The sequence below is a fragment of the Scyliorhinus canicula genome, chromosome 13 (assembly GCF_902713615.1).
Source record: "Scyliorhinus canicula chromosome 13, sScyCan1.1, whole genome shotgun sequence".
NCBI lineage: Eukaryota > Metazoa > Chordata > Chondrichthyes > Carcharhiniformes > Scyliorhinidae > Scyliorhinus > Scyliorhinus canicula.
Window position 1 is genome coordinate 30624490 of NC_052158.1, and position 25229 is coordinate 30649718.

The 25229-nt window shown below is 47.8% G+C and overlaps 1 protein-coding gene across 5 annotated transcripts in view; it reads left to right on the top strand.

Annotated features, from left to right (window-relative positions):
• The window catches only part of LOC119976771 (ral guanine nucleotide dissociation stimulator-like), a 182477-nt gene that overhangs the window by 62314 nt on the left and 94934 nt on the right, over positions 1 to 25229 (top strand). The window contains exon 1 of one of the 5 annotated variants that reach the window (XM_038817529.1): positions 17078 to 17237. The exons of 3 other annotated variants lie outside the window; for them this stretch is intronic. Coding sequence is in view for 1 of the 2 variants with exons in the window: in XM_038817526.1 (XP_038673454.1) it covers positions 17126 to 17233 (108 nt within the window). In the remaining variant the exon portion in view is untranslated. Of the gene's footprint in view, positions 1 to 17077; positions 17238 to 25229 lie in introns of those variants that run through there. One more of the 5 variants, XM_038817526.1, reaches the window with a different exon arrangement.

Sequence of the window (25229 nt, forward strand, 5' to 3'; positions counted from 1 at the left end):
CTCATTTAACCAAGAAGAAGACAGTCTATCCAGCTTATTTGAGCCACCGGAAGAAGACACTGAATGTCTACCCACTGTATGTGAGACAAGTGACAAGAAATCACAATTCCCATACAGGATGTGCAGGATAACAGCGAGACTGACAGATCTCAGCTCGTCTGCACAGAAGCGCTCAACAATCAGAAGAGGGCTACTCATGGGTCCAGAGAGACCACATCAATTGAAATCTTGAAGATTTTCACTCCAGAAGAGGAGTACCATGAGTCCAGAGAGACCACGTCAATTGAAATCTTGAAGATTTTGACTCCAGAAGAGGAGCACCAAGACCCACAAGAGAATGAAATCTTGAAGATTTTTATCCCAGAAGAGGAGTACCAAGAGCAACTAGAAAATTAAATCGTGAAGATTTTGACGCCAGAAGAGGAGCACCAAGAAACCAATGATGATTCAAGTGAACCAGAAATGACTCTAGAAGAGGAGTACCAAGGAAGCAAAGGAATCAAATCAACCACAAATGACTGATGTCACGAACATCAATGCAACATCAGATCATTCTCACAAAATTTCCAAGAAGAAACGCTCAATGTAACAGATACCACAACGGACACTGACACCAATAACTGTGACAATTACTCAAATCATCCACACGGAACACTCATTGAGCGCAACAAGAACAACAAACACCGCAAAACGCACAGCAGAACAACAGCAACAACAAAAACAACATGCAGCGCAACAAGAACAAGAAAGGCAACAAGAAGCATAACAGAAACAATAAGCACGACAAGAAAAACGACAAGAACAGCGACAAAAATGACAAGAACAGAAACAAATAGCACGACAAGAAAAACAACAAGAACAACAACGAAAACAACTAAAACAGAAACAACAAGCACAACAAAAACAACAAGAACGACAACAACAAGAACAACAACAGAAACAACAAACACAGAAACAACAGAAACAACAACAATGAAACAACGACCTGTACAACATGGTACAACTCTGCACATGAAGGACAATGCCACAGCACACTGCAAAACTATGACAAGACTACAAACATACCAAGGCATGGCAAAGAATCTCACAAATTCACATCTGCTGCAGAACAAGCAAGCATGCCAGCTTTCAAGGCAGATGACACACTAGATCAATACCGCAAGCACAGGAAAAAGTCCAGGTCAGATGACGACGATGACATACAGAATCAATACCGCAAGCACAGAAAAAAGTCCAGATGTAACACAGAATTGCTACCACAATTTAGAGAAGAAAAAAGTCTAAATCAGACAACAAAGTGATTCGACCATTCGAACACCTCATGATGACTTGATGGTCACTTAAATACAAGAACACTGATGACGTTCACAATGAAATAACAACACCAACGTCACCACTTCAACAACAGTAGCCGAAAGCAACTCAACCAAACAAATTCATAAAGTTTGGACTCACAAATCTTTTTATTAAGATTGGACTCATAAATATTAATTGGCTTTGTATAATCATCAAGATCATCACAACTTGTACATACCATCATTTGTCTACCTATTTCACATAAGTGAAAAAACCTTAGAGACTAAATGCATTCACATTTGACGGACTAACTCATTGATTTTATGTAATGCATTTGTAAACTGCATCCATTATGTTTGTTCAATTTTCTTCACAACATACAGAAAATATGTAACATGAAAAAAGGGGGATGTAGTGATCTCTATCTGTGCATGTACACAAGAGGTTAATGTGTAATCAGTAGCACCACATGATCACTAGAGGGCCGAACCAACAGGCGTATAAAAGGCAAAGACATTGGGTCTCTGGTTCCCTTGGGGTGCACTATGACCAGGGCAATAGCAGAGTAGTTCAGATGGCTAGTGGAGTTACGTATAGTTACTGTTGTTAGATCTTGTTAACCTTATCACTAGTTTCAAAGTTAAAGCAAGGAACTCATGCAATTATTGTTATAGTTACTCAATAAACCTTTTGTTACGACTGGATGAGTTCGAGTTTTCTTCATCGAGATTCAGAAGACCTCTTCATTAGCTAAGGATTGTGCAGCACATGTTACCTACCACACGTAACAGAACACTGGACAAGGTATATAAATAGTGTGGCTGCAAGAGCAGGTCACAGGCTGGGCATCCTGCACCGAGCGACTCACCAAATCCTGTCCACCACCTACAAGGCACAAGTCAGGAGTGTGATGGAATACTCTCTCCTTTCCTGGAGGAGTGCAGCTCCAACAACCTCAAGAAGCTCAACACCATCCAGGACAAAGCAGCCTGCCTGAATGACATCCCATCTGCTACCTTCAACATTTACTCCCTCTACTACTGGCATGTTATGGCAGCAGTGTGCACCATCTAAAGTTTGTACTACAGCACCCTCCAACCCTACGGCCTCTACCACCTGGAAGGACTAGGGCAGCAGACACATGGGAACACCACCGATCTACAAGTTCCCTTCTAAGCCACTCACCACACTGACTTGGAAGCATATAATCATCCCTTCACTGTTGCTGGGCCGAAACCCTGCAACTCTGTTCCTAACAGCACTATAGGTGTACATACTGACCGTAGTGAATTGAGAAGGTGGCTCACCACCACCTTCTCAAGGGCAATTAGGGATCAGCAACAAATAATTCTGGCCCAGCTCAATTCCCATGAAGGGAAATAAATAGATGAGGGCTGATATGTATCTTAACTCCTTTGTTCCGTGTCACTTCACATCATTCTGCAAAAAAAAATCAAGCTCAATTCTGAAATTTTCGACTGACTTTTATCCTTGACAGCTTTATGGGGGACAGCATTCCAGATTCCCACTTCCACTGCCCTTTGCATGAAGAAGTGTTTTTGAGTATCATCCTGAGCAGCCTAACACTAATTGTAAGGTTATGCCCCCTTGTTCCAGGCTTTCCCGCAATAGAAAATAGTTTCTCTCGTTCAATTCTATCAAATCCTTTAATCATCGTAAACATCTCAACTAAATTGCCTGCTAATTTCGAGGGAATACAAGCTCCATATGTGCAACCTGTCCTCATATTCTAACCCACCTAGCCTTCAAGGCCAATCTTAGAGTCATAATAGAGTTTTACAGTGCAGCAAGAGCCCTTCGACCCATCGTCTTTCCCGGCCATTGAGAATCTACCTCTACCATTCCCATTTCCAGCAAATCTAGACAGCACTGTAGGTGTACCTACACCACGTGGACTGCACCAATTCAAGATGGCGGGTTCCCACCCCCTTCTCAGGGGTAATAAGGGGTGGGCGGCATTCTGGCCTAGCCAGCGGCACCCACATCCTATGAATGAATTTAAGGGGCAGCATGGCGGCACAGTGGTTAGCACTGCTGTCTCACGGCACCGAGGTCCCAGGTTTGATCCCGGCTCTGGGTCACTGTCCGCGTGGAGTTTGCACATTTTCCCCGTGTTTGCATGGGTTTCGCCCCCACAACCCAAAGATGTGCAGGCCACGTGGATTGGCCACACTAAATTGCCACCTTAATTGGAAAAAATGAACTGGGTACTCTAAAATTTTCACCTTCATGAGGGACGGTGCCCAGAACTGAACATAGTTACTTCAGATGGGCTGTGACAAGAGCTTTGTACAATTGTGGCAGAACATACGACCATTGCGTTCCAGACCCCCTTGAGATAAAGTGCAAAATACCGTTTGCCTTTTCGATTACTTTTTTAGCACCTGTCCATTAGCTTTGTGTGAATTCTGTGCAGGGAGCTCGACTCTCTCTGCCACTCTACATTCACCAGCCTCTCAGCATTTCAAAAAGTTTCCGGCGGATCGCTCCCAGGCCCACTATGCATGATCTCCAACTGCCCCACATTGAACTGTATTTGCAACAGTTTCTCCCATTCATTTAATCCATCAATTTTCCTTTTGAGTCTTCCTGGTCACATTGATGCCACTCATTGTGCTACCTAACTCAATGCTGCCTGCAACCCTTCACAACAGGACTCTCTGTTCCTGTAACTAAGTCGTTGATCTGTTCTTGTGAAAAGCTGAAGCCCAAGTGCAGATCTCCGAGAGATTTTTAATGTGGTGTATATAGAGGTTTGGGAGTGAGTGATACACTGCATTCTAATAGACGGGTTCAGATGGCTCATCTGTGGAATAAAAAAAAAATTAAATTACGAGATGTGTCGCTGGCTAGGCCATCCCTATTGCCCATCCCTAATTGTCCTTGAGAAGGTGGTGAGCTGCCTTCTTGAACAGCTGCAGTCTTTGTGGTGTAGGTACACGCACAGTGCTATTAAGGAGGGAGATCCAGGATTTTGACACAACGATACTGATGGAATAACAATATATTGCCATGACGTGGCCGGCATTGAACTGGGGTGGGCACAGTAAGAAGTCTTACAACACCAGGTTAAAGTCCAACAGGTTTGATTGGAATCGCTAGCTTTCGGAGCATAGCTCCTTCATCAGGTTACCTGATTCCAAACAAACCTGTTGGGCTTTAACCTGGTGTTATAAGATATATTTCCAAGTCAGGATGCTGAGTGACTTGGAGTGGAACATCCAGGTAATGGTGTTCCCAGGTATCTGCTGTTCTTGTCCTTTTATAAGATAGCGGTCGTGGATTTGGAAGGTGCTGTTGAAGGCACCTTGGTGAGTTCCTGGAGTGCATCTTGTAGATGGTACACATGGCTGCTATTGTTCATCGCTGGTGGGGGGATTGAATATTTGGGAAGGCTGCTTTGACCTGGATGGCAGACAGGTTTTGGAGAGTCAGGAGGTGAGTTACTCACAAAGGATTCCTAGCCTTTGACTTGTTCTCATGGCACAGCTTATATGTGACCTGCCCAGTTCAATTTCTGGTCAATTGTAGCCCCCAGGATGTTGATAGTGGGGAATTCAATGATAGTAATGCCACTGAATGTCAAGGGCAATGCTTGGATCCTTTCTTGTTTGATATGGTCACTTGTGTTGTGCAATTGTTACTTACCACATGTCAGCCCAAGCCTGGCTATTGAAAATGAAATGAAAATGAAAATCACTTATTGTCACGAGTAGGCTTCAATGAAGTTACTGTGAAAAGCCCCTAGTCGCCACATTCCGGCGCCTGTCCGGGGAGGCTGGTACGGGAATCGAACCGTGCTGCTGGCCTGCTTGGTCTGCTTTAAAAGCCAGCGATTTAGCTTGGTGAGCTAAATCAGCCCCCTATTGTCCAGGTCTTGAAGTATTTGGACATGGGGGGGGGTGATTCTCCGCACTCACGACGGTGCGGAGAATAGCGGGGGTCGTAAATTTTTACGGCCACGCTAGTCTGACGCCCTCCCGCTAATCTCCCCCCCCCCCCCCACGCCCGCATCCCGACACGAATCGCTGCCCGCCGTTTTTTTACGGCGAGCAGCGATTCTCAGCTGGCCGATGGGCCGAAGTCCAAGCACTTTACGACCGTTTTTAGGAACGTCAAAGACACCTGGTCTGACCGTTCGTAAAAACGGCCGTAAAGTTGGGATGTTGGGAACCATGGCACCGATTGGCACGGCAGTACCACGGCCGTGCCAAGGGTGCCATGGGCCCGCGATCGGTGGGCACCGATCGCGGGCAGCGGGTACTTACCCCGCGCACTCTTTGTCCTTCCGCCGCCCCGCTGTATCTATTCACGGGGCGGCTGAGGGGCATCTCGGCCCGCGCATGCGCGGGTTTCGCGCAAATGCACAATGACGTCATCCGCGCATGCCCAGGTTGGAGTCTTCCAATCCGCGCATGCGCGGCTGACGTCATGTGACGCGTCAGCCGTCGCAAACTCTGGCAAGCGGGCTTAACGAAATTCGTTAAGCCCGCGATGCCGGAGTTCACGGCCGCGGCATGCTAGCCCCGACTGGGGACCAGAATCGGTTCCCGGTCGGGGGGGCGGAGGCTGGCGTCAAACAAACCCGTTTTTGACGCCAGCCTCATGATTTCTCCAGGTTTCGGAGAATCATGCCCAGACTGCTTCAGTATCTGAGGAGTCGAGAATGGTGCTGAAAATGGTGCAATCATAAGCGAACATCCCCATATCTGACCTTATGATGGAAGTAATGATGCAACTGAAGATGGATTGGATCTCGGACCCTATCTTGAGGAACTACTACAATATCCTGTAGCTCTAATGATTAACCTCCAACAATCACAACCATTTTCCTTTGTGCCAGGTATGACTCCAACCAGCAGAGAGTTTTCTCCCTGATTCCCATTGAGTCCAGTTTAGCTAGGGCTCCTTGCTGCCATACTCAGGTCAAATGCTGCCGTGAACTCAAGGGCAGTCATTCTCACCTCAGACATTCAGCTCTTTTGCCCATGTTTGAACCAAGGCTGTAATGAGGTCAGGAGCTGAGTGAATTTTGCATATTGGATGCCTGGGAGTGAATTACAGACTGAAATCTAATCAAGTGGTTCAGATGTAGAATAATGATTGCCTGGGAGTGAGTTATTGACTGGAATCTAATCAAGGGGTTCAGATGGTTTATATATAGAATAATGATTGCCTGGGGGTGAGTTATTGACTGGAATCTAATCGAGGGGTTCAGATGGTTTATATATAGAATAATGGATACCTGGGAGTGAATTACAGACTGGAATCTAATCGAGGGGTGCAGATGGTTTATATAGAATGATGGATTCCTGGAAGCCTGTTACAAGCTTAATTTATCATTCCTATTAAGTGAATTTGTGTCTTCCTCTAACTGTTCACACAGGACGTGCTTCCATATGAAGACAATTGCATAATTTTACTTTGAGTTTTGCAAACTTACAGATCCTTGGAAACAGGGTCACAGGAGAATTTATTAATTACCATCACTCTCGTGTGAGACTTGCCGCCTGTGCTGTTCTTCATCGCTGGATGCTTTCAACCGTTGTCTTTTGCAACTTCTCTTTCCCCATGTTTCTGAATTATTGCTGAGTGGGAAGAAAGCTGCAGAATGGCACAGCACAAAAGGTGACCATTTAGCCCCATCGCACCCCTGTCAGCATTTTGAAAGAGCTATTCGGATATTTCAATCATGACGACAGGTATTTTCCTCTCATGTATTTATGCTATTCGCCTTCAAAGTTAACATTGAAAGTGCTTCCACCGCCCTTTCAGACTACACATTTGGGCATAGCCTCAAAATAAGGAGAAATAGATTTAGGACTGAGTTTAGGAGGAATTTCTTCACCCAAAGGGTTGTGAATCTATGGAATTCCTTGCCCAGTGAAGCAGTAGAGGCTCCTTCGTTGAATGTTTTTAAGATAAAGATAGATAGTTTTTTGAAGAATAAAGGGATTAAGGGCTATGGTGTTCGGGCCGGAAAGTGGATCTGAGTCCACAAAAGATCAGCTATGATCTCATTGAATGGTGGAGTAGGCTCGAGGGGCCAGATGGTCTACTCCTGCTCCTAGTTCTTATGTTCTTATATTCAACAACACAGCCGACACTGTTTAAATAGTTCCTTCATGTTGCCTCTGGTTCTTCTGCCAAAAAATAAAGTTATTTGATTTGAAAAAAATTCTCCATTTTGTATTTGATGCAGCTGTCCTTCAGTACAGAGAGCACTGTACTTTCGGAGGGACAGTACTGAGAGTACTGCACATTCGGAGGGACAGTGCTGAAGGAGCACTATACTTTCGGAGGGACAATACTGAGAGTACTGCACATTCGGAGGGACAGTGCTGAAGGAGCACTGTACTTTCGGAGCGAAAGTACACTGCACTTTCAGAGAGACAGTACTGAGAGCACTGCATATTCAGGCGGACAGTGCTGAAGGAGTACTGTACTTTCAGAGGGACAGTGCTGAGGGAGCACTACAGTTTCGGAGGGACAATGCAGAGGAAACACTGTACTTTCGGAGGGACAGCGCTGAGGGAACAATTAACTTTCGGAGGGACAGTGCTGACGGAGCACTGCACTTTCGAAGGGACAGCACTGAGGGAGCACTATACTTTTGGAGGGACAGTACTGAGGGAGCACTACAGTTTCGAAGGGACAGTGCTGAGGGAACACTACTTTCGGAGGGACAGCACTGAGGGAGCATTGCACTTTCAGAGGGACAGTGCTGAGGGAGCACTGCACCTTTGGAGGGACAATGCTGAGGGAGCACTGCACTTTCAGAGGGACAGTACTGAGGGAGCACTGCACTTTAGGGAGGGACAGTACTGAGGGAGTACTGCACTTTCAGAGGCACAGTACTGAGAGCACTGCACTTTCGGCGGGCCAGTGCTGAAGGAGCACTGTACTTTCAGAGGGACAGTACTGAGAGCACTGCACTTTCAGAGGGACAGTACTGAGAGCACTGCACTTTGGGAGGGACAATACTGAGAGCACTGCACTTTCAGAGGGACAGTACTGAGAGCACTGCACTTTCGGCAGGATAGTACTGAGGGAGCACTGCACTTTTGGAAGGACAGTACTGAGGGTGCACTACAGTTTCGGAGCGACAGTGCTGAGGGAACACTCTACTTTCAGAGGGACAGTACTGAGGGAGCACTGCACTTTCAGAGAGACAGCGCTGAGGGAACATTGTACCTTGGGAGGGACAGTACTGAGGGAGCATTGCACTTTCGGAGACACAGTACTGAGGGAGCACTGCACCTTCGGAGAGACAGTGCTGAAGGAACACTGTACTTTCAGAGGGACAGTACTGAGGGAGCACTGTACTTTCGGAGGGACAGTACTGAGGGAGCACAGGACTTTTAGAGGGACCACGCCGAAGAACTACTGGAGAGACAGTTCGGAGGGAGCACTGCACTTTCAGAGGGGCAGTGCTGAGGGAGTTCTGCACTTTTGGAAGGACAATGCAGAGAGAGCGCTGCAATTTTGGAGGAACAGCACTTAGCAGTACTGCATCTTCAGAGGGACAGAACAGCGAGATCATTGAAAGTTTGGCAGGACATTGCTGAGGGAGCATTGCACTTTCAGAGGGACAGTGCTGAGGGAGCACTGCACCGTCGTAGTGTCAGTACTGAGAGAGCATTGCATGTTCATTGGGCCGTACTGGGGAGCCACTGCACTGTTGGAGGGCAGAACTGAGAAAGTGCCACACTTTCAGTGGGCAGTACTGTGGGGGAAACCGGAGCACCCGGAGGAAACCCATGCAGACATGGGGAGAATGTACAAACTCCACACAGTCACCTAGGGCCCGAATCGAACCTAGGTCCCTGGCTCTGTGAGGCAGCAGTGCTAAACCACTGTGTAGTATTTAAAGGTGAGATTGGGGCAATTGCTCTCTGTGTTGTGGCCAATATTTAGCCCTCAAGCAATATTACTGGGAAAAAAAATGTATTAACTGGTCATTATCACATTGCTGTTTTTGGGATCGTGCTGTGCCCTACATTGGAACACTTACTGCATGTCCAAAAGCATGTTGTTGGCTCTAAATCACTTTAGAACAGCTTAAGTTGTAAAAGGTGCTACCAAAATCAAGTCTTCCTTAAATTCTAGCCCTTTTTCAGTGACAGATTGGCACCATTACAACTGCAACCAAGATGGTGTGAACTCCAAACTAGGCCCGAAACCAGCAGTCTGCATTGCACCCCCATTGACTTCAGTAGTGAAGCAAAGCAGTGGTGTAGTGGGACAAAGGTTCAAACCCACCATAGCACCAGGTGGAACCTCAATTCAATTCATTAATGAAGTCTGGAATTGCAAACATGTCTCAGTAATGGAGGCAAGAAAATTATCATTGTTTGTCAGTTCATCTGATTTACTAATGCCCCCCTTCGGGAAGGAAATCTGCCATCCTCACCTGGCCAAGCGAGACACTCAGTTGAGGGGCAATTAGGGATGGGCAATAAATGCTGGCCCAGCCAGCGACACCCACAGCTCATTAAAGAAATTTTAAAAAGCATGGAGTGTAAACCTGGTGCCCTACTGACTATTCCAATTTCACTTTTGATGTCCTGAATATCAAGCTACACCTGAGCAGCCCCTTGCCCCTCTGACAGGACAGCACTGCCTTGTCCTGACCCTCTGATGGTGCAGCATTCCATCATCACCACGTCTGGCAATGCAGTGCTCCCTCAGTGCTGACCCCCTGACAGTGCAGCACTCCCTCACCACTGGCCCTCTGACAGTGCAGTACTCCCTCAGGACTGCCCCTTTGAGGGCATCACAGTGGTGCAGTGGTTAGCACAGTTGCCTCACGGCACCGAGGTCCCAGGTTCGATCCCGGCTATGGGTCATTGTCCGTGTGGAGTTTGCACATTCTCCCCGTGTTTGCGTGGGTTTTGCCCTCACGATCCACAAATGTGCAAGGTAGGTGGATTGGCCAGGCTAAAGTGCCCCTTAATTGGAAAAAATTAATTGGGTGCTCCAAATTTATTTAAAAAAGAACTGACGCTCTGACAGTGCAGCACTCGATTAGTACTAACCCTCTGACAGTGCAGCACTCGATTAGTACTAACCCCCTGACAGTGCAGCACTCCCTCAGGACTGGCCCTTTGACAGTGCAGCACTCCCTCAGTTCTATACTCCCGATTGTGCAGCACTCCCTCAGTTCATTACCCCCAACGTGCAGCACTTCCTCAGTTCTTTGCTCTCGACAGCGCAGTATTCCCTCAGTTCGTTACCCCCAACAGTGCAGCACTCCCTCAGTTCGATGCCCCCGACAGTGCAGCACTCCCTCAGTTCTTTGCCCCCGACAGTTCAGCACTCCCTCAGTTCGATTCCCCCAACAGTGCAGCACTGCCTCACTAATGGTCACCTGAGAATGCAGCTATACCCCAGGACTGCACTTGGAGTGTCAGCCTGGATTCTGGGCTCGTAATGACCACTCAGATATTCATAAGTATTAACAATTTGGCAGTACTGGTTTATTCCTTTAATCAGAAATATTTGATCATTTACATAAAATGAACCAGTTGATTTATCTTGCGCCATGAATAATGGATAGCCTGCATTTGAATATGTAATGGCTTGGATGCAGTAGACACAGTTAAGAATTAATTGCCAATTGAACGTGCGATAAGCGCTGAAACAGGCTCTTCAGCCCATCATGTCTGTGCCGGCCATCAAGCACCTATCTGTTCCAATCCCATTTTCCAGCATTTTGTCTGTAGCCTTTTATGCTATATATCTAAATGCCTAAATGGTGTGAGGGATCCCACCTCTACCACTCTTTCAGGCAGTGAGTTTCAGATTCCCATCACTCTGGGAGTGAAAAGGTTTTTTTCTCAAATACCCTCTAAATCTCCTGCCCTTTTACCTTAAATCTCTGTCTCCTGGATATTGACCCTCCCCTCCATGAAGGGGAATTTGTTCCTATCCACCCTTTCTATGTCCCTCATTAGTTTGTACACACAAAGGGTGGTATACATCTGGAACTCATCTCTCCACTGCAAAAGAGGCTGTTGAGGCCAATGGAAAATTTTAAAGAAATATTGTTTTTTTTCCCCTCGGTGGGATATGTGGGGATCCAGAACCAAGGCTGTTAAAATAATGATTGGCCATGATGCGACCATGTGGCGTGACCGAGATTGAGGGGGCTGTAGGGCTGCCTCTTGTTTTTAATGGTACATTCACCGTCCGCAGGTCGAGTCGAGCTTGGCTGGGGTGCCATCTCGTATATTTCAGGAAGGGCTGCTGCTTCTCGGACGGGTGCATGCCCCCTGCCAACCCTTCCCCCTCACCAGCTGTTCTGAATATTGCTGGTCGATATCGTGAACTGGAGGGGGGGGGGGGGGGGGGGGGGGGGGGTGTCATTGGCGGAGCACCCGAGGGTGAACGTCCCTGGGTGAATTTTAACCCTCTGCTCCCCACCGTGATTTTGAGGAGGTTAAAATCGCCCCATGGTTGAAGATGTAAAGCAGCTGCAAGAGAATTTGGACAGACTTGATGAGTGGGCAAGAACATGACAGATGGGATAAAATGTGACGTAGAAGAAACAGATATGCAGAGTATTTCGAAGTAAGTAAGAAATTAGAAAGTGGGGATGTACAAAAGGACCTTCTTGTCCATAAGTCACTGAAGGCTAGTGCACAGGCCCAGCAAGTTATTAGGACAGGGGTGGGCAAACTAGGGCCCGCGGGCCGCATGCGGCCCGCCAAAGGTCTTTATGCGGCCCACCAAGTCATTAAAAAAAAACATTTTTTTTTTAATTTTTAATTTTATTTTTTTATTTTTAATTTTTTTTTAAGGTTAATGGGGGGGGGGGGCTGTTGGGTTACTTACTGGTATAGGGTGGATATGTTGACTTGAGTAGGGTGATCATTGCTCGGCACAACGTCGAGGGCCGAAGGGCCTGTTCTGTGCTGTACTGTTCTATGTTCTATATGAGGTGCCCAGAATCATAATCGGGTGAAGTAATTATTTTACTTAATATACTATGCGGCCCTTTAAAATTGTGAATTTCTGAATGTGGCCCTTGCATGGAAAAGTTTGCCCACCCCTGTATTAGGAAGTGTAATAGTATGTTAGCTTTATCTCAAGAGGATTTGAGTACAGGAGTAGTGATGTTTTGCTTCAGTTGTATAGGAGCTTGGTTTGTCCGTACCTGAAGTAATGTGTGCCGTTTTGGTCCCCTTAACTCAGAAAGAACATTATTACCACAGAGGGAGGGCAACCAAGATTCACCAGACTTGTTCCGGGGATAGAAGGACTATCTTATGAAGAGAGATCAGGCAAGCTGGGCCTGTATTCTCTAGAGTTTCAAAGGAATAGACAGGGTAGATGCAGGGAAGCCGTTTCCCCAGGCTGGGGAGTCTAGAACCACGGGACACAATTTCAAAATAAGGGGGATGCCATTTAGGACCGAGGTGAGGTGAAATTTCTTTATTCAGCGGGTTGTGAATCTTTGGAATTCTCTACCCCAGAGGGCTGTGGAAGCTCAGTCATTGAGAATATCTAAAGCGGAGATTGATAGATTTTTGATTGACAATAACGTGAAAGGTTATGGGGATAATGGGTGTAAAAGGCATCAGAGTACCTGATCAGCCCTGATCGTATTGAATGATGGAACAGACTTGATGAGCTGAACGATCTACTCCTGTTCTTCTTTTTCCATGTTTCCAGGCCATGTTTCCAGGTGGTGCGCGGTTAAACAAGCCTGACCTCTGTTCAATTTATGCTCATGGCCGCTGAGACCAAGTTGTGCCCAACAGCACCTGCCGCTTTAAGGATTGGGCATGCAATTTATACGTCACTTCAGGAAATATACATTTATCAGAGTTAAATTGCCAGCATACCGAATCAGACACAGTAGTGTTGTCAGGAAATCTATCCAGTCAATTTTCCGTCTTCACCTGCCATCTTTTTTTGAGCAGTCTTTCAAACACAGCAAAATGAATGTAAATTTAAAACACACATTTCTTGATATTAAAGCCCTGATGAATGCTCCCTCCGCTTTTGCTGGCATTAGTCTACGTGAGATTAATCAAAGAAGGAGGCCATTCAACCCATCATACCTCTTTGGCACCAATACCTTCACTGCCTCCTGGCACAGTCACTCATAATGTATAGCCAGCATTGGCACAGATAGGATAAGTCGAATGGACCGTTTCAATACAGTCATTTCTCCCCCTGGTGTTCCATGAGGTCTCCGCTGCTTGTTTACAAATGGTGCCACAGAATCTTTCCATCCAACTGGAGAGGGAAAACGGGATGAAGGCCCCATTTGGCAGGATTCTCCATCGGCTGACACCAGAAACGTGAAATGCGATTGGGCTGAGAATCGGTTCCAACGTCGAAATTGTGGTTTCACGCTAAATCACAATTCTCCAGTGCCTCGACAGTAGCGTCAATGCGTTCCAGAACACACATACAGTAAAGGCTGTTAGCATTAGCGGGTCTGACCCGATATTCTCTGGGGCATCCGTGATGCTATGCCTCCAATGGGGTAAATTCCCGATGGTTGGAAGTCAATCATCTCAGCTCCAGGACATCACTGCAGGAGTTCCTCAGGGTAGTGTCCGAGGCCCAACAATCTTCAGCTGCTTAATCAATGAGCTGCCTTCCATCATAACATCAGAAGTGGAGATGTTTGTGGATGACTGCACAATGTTCAGCACCATTCGTGACTCCTCATATAATGAAGTAACCCATGTCCAAATGCAGCAAGACCTGGACAATATCCAGGTTTGGGCTGACAAGTGGCAAGTTATGTTTGTACCACACAATTGCCAAGCAACCATCTTCTACAAGAGAGGTTCTAACCAACGCCCCATTACATTCAATGGCATTACCATTGCTAAATCCCCAACAATCAACATCCACAGTGGTTACCATTGATCAGAAACTGAACTGGACTCGCCATATTAATACTGTGGCTACCAGGGCAGGTCAAAGGCTATGAATCCTACGCCAAGTAACTCACCTCCTGACCCCCAAAGCCTGTCCCCCATCTACAAGACAAAAGAAAGGAGTGCAATGGAATACTCTCCACTTGCCTGCATGAGTGCAGCTCCAACAACACTCAAGAGGCTCGACACCATGTTACAGTGTTTATATTTGTATTTGTATTTTTTGTTATAAAACCACAAATGCCTTAATAGAATGTTTTAAAACAAAAACTCGACACCATCCAAAACAAAGAGGCCACTTGATTGCTCCCCTTTCCACAAACATTAAAACCTGCCACCACCAATGATAAGTGGCAGCCATGTATACTATTGACAAGATGCACTGCAGTAACTCACCAAGGTTCCTTAGACGACACCTTCCAAACCCACGACCACTACCACCTTGAATAAGAAGAGCAGCAGATACCAGGGAACCCCACCACCTGGAGGTTCCCTTCCAAGTCACTCACCACCCAACATCCTGGAACTCCATCCTGGTGGAACAACCTCCGTAACAGCACAGTGGGTGGAATTACACCTCAAGGACTGCAGCAGTTTAAGAAGGCAACGCACCACCACCTTCTAAAGGGCAACTAGGGATGCGTAATAAATGCTGGCCTGACCAGTGACACCCACATCCCGTAAACAAATGATGATAAAAAGAACACCCTCAGTACTGACCATCCGATATGTTGCTCTATAATAATGCTGTTGAACCACAAGCCTTCCCTTATATCGATCAAATGACCACACAACCAGTTAGTTAGTTCAAAAGTTGGTTTATTCACATACACAAGAGTTATCTCAACATGCAAACACAATATCTACTACAGGTTAAACTACATCAATCAGCTACAATAACCTGTACTTAACTTCAGGGTGAATGGCACTGTGCAAATGGATAAGGTCTTTATCTGGATTTCACTTGGCTAGTTCGAAGAAAGTGGCTCTGTCTCTGCTGGGCTCATCCATCAGGTAGCGATTGTTAGTCTTGAACTTGGCTGGCTGTTCCTGCGACGATTGGGTTGGCACAGGCTGGATCCAAAAGAGACAGAACACATGGCTGTGTCCTCTTTTATCCCTCTGGGATTTTGCGCTCTTTGGAGCGGTCCGTATCCTTGTACCCAATAGTTTAACAGGGCTCTGATCACTGTCTTGGATTTTGTGCAAAAAGGGGTGCGTGCCTTGGTAGCTGGGCGGGTCCTTAGCGGTCACTGACGTTGGCAGTTGGGCATTCCAATTTAAGGGGAGTGGTGCCGATCAGTCTGTGGCTGTACTGATTGCTTGATTGGAGTTCTAATGTCCTGGGAAATGGGCCGTTAAAATGCAAATGAGCGGGGGTTTCGATCAAGTCTGGTTATGTTTCAGTTACACATAGTCTCTGTTTCTGTCTGAGTCCTGGGTTGGCCATAATCCCCATGGTCCTTTGCAGGTGGCCATCTTAGATGGCTACAGATAGTACAACACTCCCTCAGTTCTGAACCTCCGACATTTCAGCACTCCCTCAATACTGTTCCGGCCAGTTGAGCTCAGTGGGCTGAACTACTTGTTTGTAATGCAGATTGAAGCCAACAATTTCCATCCCGGCTGAGGTTATTCATGAAGGCCCCACCTTCTCAACCTTGCCCCTCGCCTGAGATGTGGTGAACCTCAGGTTAAATCACCATCAGTCAGCTCTCCCCCTCAAAAGGGAAAGCAACCTATTGTCATCTCGAACTGTGGAGACTTTACTTTACTGGCATTGCAACATCTTCATAATACCTGACCTCTGACAATGCAGTTCTCCCTCAGTACTGACCCTCTGAAAGTGCAGCACTCCCTCAGTACTGACCCTCTGACAGTGCAGCACTCCCTCAGTACTGACCCTCTGACAGTGCACCACTCCCTTATACTAGCCCACTGAGGGCAGCACTCCCTCAGTACTGACCCACTGACAGTGCAGCAGTCCCTTAGTATTGACCCTGACGGTGCAGCACTCCCTCAGTACTGACCCTCTGACAGTGCAGCACTCCCTCAGTACTGGCCCTCTGACATTGCAGCATTGCCTCAGTACTGACCCTCTGACTGTGCAGCACTCACTCAGTACTGACCCTCTGACATTGTAGCATTGCGTCAGTACTGACCCTCTGACTGTGCAGCACTCTCTCATTAATGCCTTCCTGTATTTTGCACTGAAGTCTCCAGAGACGCGCACAAACCCACAGCTCCCTGACTAGGAAGCCAGAGTTCCGTCGTTCGACACTGGAGAGAAAAGCATGAGCCCCAGGACAGTGCAGGGAGTCACCCGCTCAGGATTAGAGCCCACAGGTGCATGTCCCTGCAAAACAGCGTCTCAGTAACCTTGCTGAAACCTTAGATCGACTTCCTTCCCTCCCCCTGAGAAGCAGTTCCTGTTTTTCTTGTTCCGCAAGTGCCGACCTGTCTAGCTGTTTTGTTTTTGCAGTCAACCCTCCGGCGAGTTTGTGCAAGAGGGCTGCTGTGGGGCCCGGGGCCCTGGGTCAGGCTTCCCTCGGCACTCCGGCTGCCCGACTGAAGTCTGCCGGCAGTGTGGGCCTTGGAGCGGAACTCAAGTCTGACCTCAGTTGGCCTGGTCCAAACGAAAACACCGACGTCCCAAGCCAGGTCTGAGAAGAAAGGTGGCCCTCTCAGAGGTAAACAGAGGATTTGGGACTGTCTGGTGGGCACTCCAACCAGCTTCAGTCAGAGGTGGTGTTGCCCGGAGGGCTGTCTACTTTACCGACGCAGCAACAGACCCGCGGTGCCTCGGGATAACCCTTGTCTGAACCTGGAGTTCATGGATTCCTGTTTGCAGCTTGTGACACACGAGGAACGTACTTGTGCCAGCTTTGGTCCGCAGGCCGGTACCAATGGACGAGGATGAGATCAACTTCAGGATGTGTGGCTTGCTTGCGGTCCGGAGGGACTCGAGAGGTTGCGATGGGATGAGGACGCGGTGGTACTGCGATTTGGACTTGGTAGGTAAGCAGAGGCCACCGATCAGCTCCTCGCTCAGGCAGTGGGCTGTTCTCAGCATCTCCTTTTGTGCCGTCAGCCCGTTGCTCAGTGGGGCCACTCTCTGAATGGGGGAGATCACATCAGCGGTCGGAGCACAAAGTCAGACCAACAGTTCTAGTGCATTACTGACGGAGTGCTGCACTGCCAGAGGGGCAGCACTGAGGGTGCTGTACTGCCAGAGGGTCAGTGCTGAGGGAGTGCTGCACTGCCAGAGGGTCAGCACTGAGGGTGCTGCACTGCCAGAGGGTCAGCACTGAGGGTGCTGCACTGCCAGAGGGTCAGCACTGAGGGTGCTGCACTGTCAGTGGGTTAGCACTGAGGGTGCTGCACTGTCAGAGGGTCAGCACTGAAGGTGCTGCACTGTTAGAGGGTCAGTACTGAGGGAGAGCTGCACTGCCAGAGGGTCAGCACTGAGGGTGCTGCACTGCCAGAGTGTCAGCACTGAGGGTGCTGCACTGCCAGAGGTTCAGCACTGAGGGAGTGCTGCACTGCCAGAGGGTCAGCACTAACGGAGTGCTGCACTGTCAGAGGGTCAGCACTGAGGGAGTGCTGCACTGTCAGACAGTCAGCACTGAGAGTGCTGCATTGCCAGAGGTTCAGTACTGAGGGAGTGCTGCACTGTCAGAGGGTCAGTACTGAGGGAGTGCTGCACTGCCAGAGGGTCAGCACTGAGGGAGTGCTGCACTGTCAGAGGGTCAGCACTGAGGGAGGGCTGCACTGTCAGAGGGTCAGCACTGAGGGAGGGCTGCAATGCCAGCGGGTCAGCACTGAGGGAGTGCTGCACTGCCAGAGGGTTAGCACTTTCATAGCATTTACCGTGCAGAAGGAGGCCATTCGGCCCATCGAGTCTGCACCGGCTCCTGGAAAGAGCACCCTACCCAAGATCAACACCTCCACCCTATCCCCATAACCCAGTAACCCCACCCAACACTAAGGGCAATTTTGGACACTAAGGGCAATTTATCATGGCCAATCCACCTAACCTGCACATCGTTGGACTGTGGGAGGAAACCGGAGCACCCGGAGGAAACCCACGCACACACGGGGAGGATGTGCAGACTCCGCACAGACAGTGATCCAAGCCGGAATTGAACCTTGGTCCCTGGAGCTGTGAAGCGATTGTGCTATCCACAATGCTACCGTGCTGCCCCTGAGGGTGTGCTTAGCAGCACTGCCAGAGGGTCAGTACTGAGGGAGAGCTGCACTGTCAGAGGGTCAGCACTGAGGGAGTGCTGCACTGTCAGAGGGTCAGCACTGAGGGAGTGCTGCACTGTCAGAGGGTCAGTACTGAGGAAGTGCTGCACTGTCAGAGGGTCAGTACTGAGGGAGTGCTGCACTGTCAGAGGGTCAGTACTGAGGGAGTGCTGCACTGTCAGAGGGTCAGTACTGAGGGAGTGCTGCACTGTCAGAGGGTCAGTACTGAGGGAGTGCTACACTGCCAGAGGGTCAGCACTGAAGGTGCTGCACTGCCAGAGGGCCAGTACTGAGTGTCATATGAGAGTACCTTTAAGAAATAGGTGTTTAAGAAAGGTACCTTTAAGAAATTGGTGTTGATCAGTGATGTCAGAGTATGGGTGGAGCTGGGCTGTCTGTCAGCTTTTTTACTTTTGTTTTAGCCTGTTTGCTGCAGGGTGTGTTTTAGTTTAATTTTGAGTGTTGAGCTGAAGCCAGACCCAGCAAGTGTACTGCTGTTCTCTCTTCCATCAAAAGACTATCTCTTGATCATTTGGTGAATTCAGAATTATAAATGTTCTCAGTAGTGAATGTAAACCTAATGTGCTTCTGTTAAAAGGTGTTTCTTTTGTCTTCTGGATGTTGTTTGGGAAGTTATTAAGCATTATTTAATGTTGTAGTCTTTGGCGGTTGTATTTGAATTAATGGTTGCTGAGATGTTTAAAAAGGTTAACTTGAGTTAATCGAATAAACATTGTTTTACTTCAAAAAATACTTTTCCAGTTCTGCTCTACCACACATGTAGAGTGGGGTGTGTGCTCCCTATGCCACAATCTATTAAAAGTTGTGGGTCAGGTGAGCTCCATGATACACTTTGGGGTTCTCTAAACCCTGGCCCATAACATGAGGGAGTGCTGCACGTGTCAGAGGGTCATTATTGAGGTAGTGCTGCACTGTCAGGGACATTTCTTGGGGAACGCTGCACTATCAGAGGGTCAGTACTGAGGGAGTGCTGCACTAGGCCTAACCATTTTCAGCTGCTTCGTCGATGACCTCCCTTCCATCATGAGGTCAGAAGTGGAGATGTTTGCGGAAAAGTGCACAATGTTCAGCACTATTCGTGACTCCTCAGATAATGAAGCAGTCTGTGTTAAAATGCAGCAAGACCTGGACAATATTTATAGAATTTACAGTGCAGAAGGAGGCCACTCGGCCCATTGAGTCTGCACCGGCTCTTGGAAAGCGCACCCTACCCAAGATCAACACCTCCACCATATCCCCATAACCCAGCAACCCCACCCACTAATAAGGGCAATTTTGGACACGAAGGGCAATTTATCATGGCCAATCCACCTAACCTGCACATCTTTGGTCTGTGGAAGGAAACCGGAGCACCCGGAGGAAACCCACGCACACACGAGTAGGATGTGCAGACTCCGCACAGACAGTGACCCAAGCCGGAATCGAACCTGGGCCCCTGGAGCTGTGAAGCAATTGTGCTATCCACAATGCTACCGTGTTGCCCTAATATCCAAGCTTGGGCTGACAAGTGGCAAATTACATTTGTGCCACACAAGTCCCCATCTCCCACAGGATCAGATTTAACCATCGTTCCTTGATATTCAATGCCATTACCATTTCTGCATCCCCCACAATCAACATCCTGGGGTTACCATTGATCAGTTAAACGGATGGCACAGTGTTAAAGCGATTGGCAAATTAACCATCAGGGAGGTGAGAATAATTTGTCGTTACACTGTAGCGGTGCATGTACTATCTGCAAGAAGCACTGCAGGCATGCACCATGGTTCCTTTGACAGCAACTTCCAAACCCACCACCACTACCATCTGGAAGAGCAAGGGCAGCAGATACCTGGGAACTGCACCACCTGGAGGCTCCACTCCAAGGGGGCAGCACGGTAGCATTGTGGATAGCACAATTGCTTACCAGCTCCAGGGTCCCAGGTTCAATTCTGGCTTGGGTCTGTGCGGAGTCTGCACATCCTCCCCATGTGTGCGTGGGTTTCCTCCGGGTGCTCCGGTTTCCTCCCACAGACCAAAGGTGTGCAGGTTAGGTGGATTGGCCATGATAAATTGCCCTTAGTATCCAAAGGTGCCCTTAGTGTAGGGTGGGGTTACTGGGTTATGGGGATAGGGTGGAGGTTTTGACTTGGGTAGGGTGCTCTTTCCAAGAGCCGGTGCAGACTCGATGGGCCGAATGGCCTCCTTCTGCACTGTAAATTCTATGATAGCTGAAGTCACAGGACACCATCCTGACTTAGAAAGATATCTCCCTCCATTCCTTCACTGTCGCTGGATCAAAATCTGTAACTTCCCTAACAGCACTATGGGTGTACCTACACCACATGGACTGCAGCAACTAAGAAGGCAGCTCACTGCAATCTATTCAAGGTGCAATTGGAGATGGGTAATAAAAATGCTGTCCCAGCCAGCGACGTGCACATTTGATGCGTGAATGTAAAAAAAGACACAGTGAGTTGTTGACATCTGCAATGCACCAACTGAAAGGGCAGTGCAATCAGAATGAATAATAATCTTCAAGCAAAAGGCAAATCGATAAGTATTTGAAAGGGAAAATTGTGCGGGAACGGGGAGGGGTAAACCTCAACAGTATTATTCTTTGAAAGAGTTGGTAAATGCAAAATGGGCCATATGACCTCCTTCAGTGCTGTCAGATCCTACAGTCCACACCAGAGAGTCTGCTGGGGAAATTCTGTCAGCTGTTGAATTGGTTCCCATTTCTTACCTGTCCAACTGCAACTCAGGTACACTCGAAGGAAAGCTGAGTAATTTTCACGATTGTTTCCCCCAGCAACAGATGCACGGAGTATTTTCTAAATGACAAGAAATTAGAAAGTGTAGATGCACAAAGGGACCTTTGTGTCCTTCTCCAGAACACCTGAATGCTAACACACGGGTACAGCAAGCTATTAGGAAAGCTAACGGAATGTTAGCCTTTATCGCAAGAGGATTTGAGTACAGCAGTAGTGAAGTGTTGCTTCAATTGTATAGGAGTTTGGTTAGTCTGCACTGGGAGTACTGTGTCCCCCCAAAAGGATATTATTGCCATAAAGGAAGTGCAACACAAGTTTGCCAGACCTGTTCTGGGGATGGCGGGACCATCTTATGAAGAGATTGGGCAAACTGGGCCTGTATTCTCATAGTGTCTCGAAACCTCCAAAATAAATTAATAAGGAATGCAGAGGTAAGGGCTGGAATTCTCCGGCCTTTGGGATTCTCCGGTCCCGCCAGCAGGGCATGTCCTCCCTGCGGGTTTCCTGGCTGCGTGGGGTTGGTTCAAGGGGAAATCCCATTAGCAAGTGGCGGGAGTAGAGAATCCTGCCACCAGCAATCATGCGCTACTGGGCAAGACATGGCTGGGTGTCCGAAGAATCCAGCCCAAGATGTTTCCCTTGGTTGGGTGGGTCCAGAATCAGGGGGCACAATTTCAAAATAAAGGGGACGTCAGTTAGGACTAAGATGAGGAGAAATTCTCCACCCCAGAGAGCTGTGGAAGGTCAGTCATTGAGTATGTTTAAAGCAGAGATTTATAGATTTCTGATTAATAATAATATGGGGTTAGTGGGTGTTAATGGCAATAAAGTGTTCAATCAGCCACTATGCCTCAAGTTGGCTGAACTGCCTTTTGGAAGCTCGCCCTTGGGCACCAAAGGCCTGGGCAGTGACCTTTCGACAAGTCAACACCGAAGAGGACAAGGAATGGTTTGGGAATGTTGTACATTCGGATGGACAGTGTTATGGCATGCTAGAATCATAGAAAAGTTACAGCACAGAAAGAGGCCTTTCAGCCCATCGTGTCTGCTCCAGCCGAAAAATTAAAAAAAAACAGCCACCCATTCTAATCCCACCTTCCAGCACCTAATCCGCAGCCTTGCAGGCGACAGTACTTCAGGTGCAGATCCAGCTACCTTTTTAAGAATGAATTGTACAATATTAGTTTGCATATACTGTAATGTGTGCCTTATGCATACGCAATGGCGGCCATGGCTCGGGTGGCAGCACGCTCGTCTCTGAATCAGAGGATTGTAGGTTCGAGCCCCACTTGAGTGCCAAGAAATCTAGGTTGGCACTCCAATGCAGTGTCGCGGGATTGCTGCACTGTCAGAAGCGCTTGTCTTTCGGAAGAGGTGCCCTCACAGGGTGGGCTGCTCTTTCACAAGAGCAGGGGAGACCCAGCCAATATTTATCCCTCAATCAACAGCGCAAAAAAATACAGATGTAGAGGCAAAATATACTGCGGATGCTGGAAACCTGGTAGAAGGAACAAGAAGGAAAATGCCGGAAATGTGTGGCATATCCCCTGTGGAGAGGAAAAAAGTCAACAGTTCGAGTCGTGGTGACTTTCCTTCAGAACAGTTAACAGGCCCCTGAAACATTGCCGTTTGTGGGAGCTTCTTGGGCGCAAATTGGCTGCTGTATGTCTGACCTCACAGCAGGTACTATGCTTTTAAAGCACCTAATTGGCTGTGTCATAGTGTAGGCTCCTCATGATCCTCTGGTCCTGGCCAAGACAGTGGACGTTTGACCAGTTCGTCGTATTTTCCGCAACCCTTTCCCCTTCCGTCCTGGGACTGTCAAATTCCACCCCAAGCCTTCCTTCCATGCTCCCTTACTTTCGAGGTCCAGTAGAATTGTAGCTTTACAGGGTCAGTGTATGTTCAGCATCGGCTTCTACTCTACACTGACAGGGTCATGGAGTCAGAGAGCTTTACAGCACAGAAAGAGGCCTTTCAGCCCATCGTGTCTGCTCAGTCCATCAAGCACCGATCTATTTGAATCCAATTTTCCAGCACTTGGTCCATAGCCTTGTATTCCATGGTGTTTCAAATGTCATCTAATTTCTTCTTAAATGTTGTGAGGGATCCTGCTTTAACCACCCTTTCAGCCACTGAGTTCCAGATTCCCACCACCCTCTCCTCAATTCACATCTAAATCTCCTGACCATTATCTTAAATTTACGGCCCATGGTTATTGACCTGTCTCCAAAGTGGAAAAGTTTATTCCGATCCACCCCATGTCCCACATCATTTTATACACCTCAATCACCTCCGGTTTCCTCCCACAGTCCAAAGATGTGCAGGTTGGGTGGATTGGCCATGACAAATTGTCCAAAATTCTATGATTAACCTAGGACAAAAGTTCGGCGCAACATCGTGGGCCGAAGGGCCTGTTCTGTGCTGTATTTCTCTATCTAATCAGGTCCCCCCTCAGCGCCTCTGCTCTAAGGAAAACAAACCCCAACCTATCCAGCCTTTCTTCATAGCTGATACGCTCCAGCCCAGGCAACATCCTGGTGGATCTCTTTTGCCGGCTCTCTGACAGAATCAAATCCTTCCTTTAGTGTTGTGACTAGAACTGCACACAATACACTTTCTATGGCCTAACAAGCATTTTGTACAGCTCCATCATAACCTCCCTGCTCACAAAGGCAATTATCCCATATGCTTTCCTTATCAACGTCTCTACCTGTCCTGTTGTGTTAAAGGATGTTTGGATCTGGAAAGGGTAAGTGGATCCCTCCTGGCCTGTGGTGCGCTGTTGGCAGATTGATCAGCCAACCATAAACCCTCTGATGTTTGTTGACTGCTGTCTCAGTAACATTGCTGACTCAACTCGATGGTGATAACACCCTTTGGCTGTTGAATCACAGAATTTGAGGAATTACATGCTGAGGCAATTACTCTTAATCAGTCATCAAGACTTTCTATCTTACCAAGCAAAAAAAGTATATATATATTTATGTGCACTGTTGCCATGACAGCAGCCACCGTTATGCAAGGGATGTGCCTGAGACAATGTCAGATGAATGCCGACATGCCATTTCCCAGCACTCGACAAGTGAAGCTGTTCCATCATCCCAGCACAAATAGATTGGCACATGTAGAATCGCAGGAATCTACAGCACAGAAGGAGGCCATTTGGCCCGTCGTGCCCGGTCCAGCCCTTTGAAAGAGCAGTCGCGCTGAGGTCTGCATGCTGCGTCCTTTTGCTGTCTGCCACCCTCTCAGTTCCTCATCCCCAAGTGCTGCTTAGCTCCTGTTTTGAAATGATCTATGGCTGAAAATGATTCAGATCCTCTATCAGCTCTTCAGCTGGAGAAATTCCAAATCTTATATGACTCAGGAGCAAGAGTAGGCCACTTGTGCCTGCTCCGATATTCGGTCAGATCACGGCTGATCTGATTGTAACTAAGGCCTATCGACCCCAACTCACCAGCAGAATCTGCTTTTACATACTTCATCAAAAACCTTTCATCACCTTGGAAACCTAACATCAAAGATCAGAACAGGAGCCTGCTCTACTATTTCTTAAGATATTGGCCAATTATTGTGACAATCTTATTGTGGTTTTCACTCCACTCTTGTCTGCCCTCCCCAAAATGTCTGACCTCATCAATCAAAAATCTGTCTCTCTCAACCTTGAATATATTCAATGACCCAGCAGCGTCCACTGCTCTCTGGGGAAGAGAGTCACGAAGATTAATGACCCTCTGTGAAGAAATTCCTCCTCATCTCCATCTTGAATGGGAGGCTCCTTATTTTGAAACTGTGACCCCCCTCCCCATCTCTCGATTTTCCCCAGAAGGGGAATCACTCACTCAGCATCTAATGATGTCAGGCAGGACCTGAATTAAATTTCCTTCACAAGTACCAGTTTCAAAGTGTCACTGGGTCACAATCCCAGGCCTTCCTCCCGAAACAGCACTGGAGGTGTACCTACACTACATGGACTGTAGCAGTT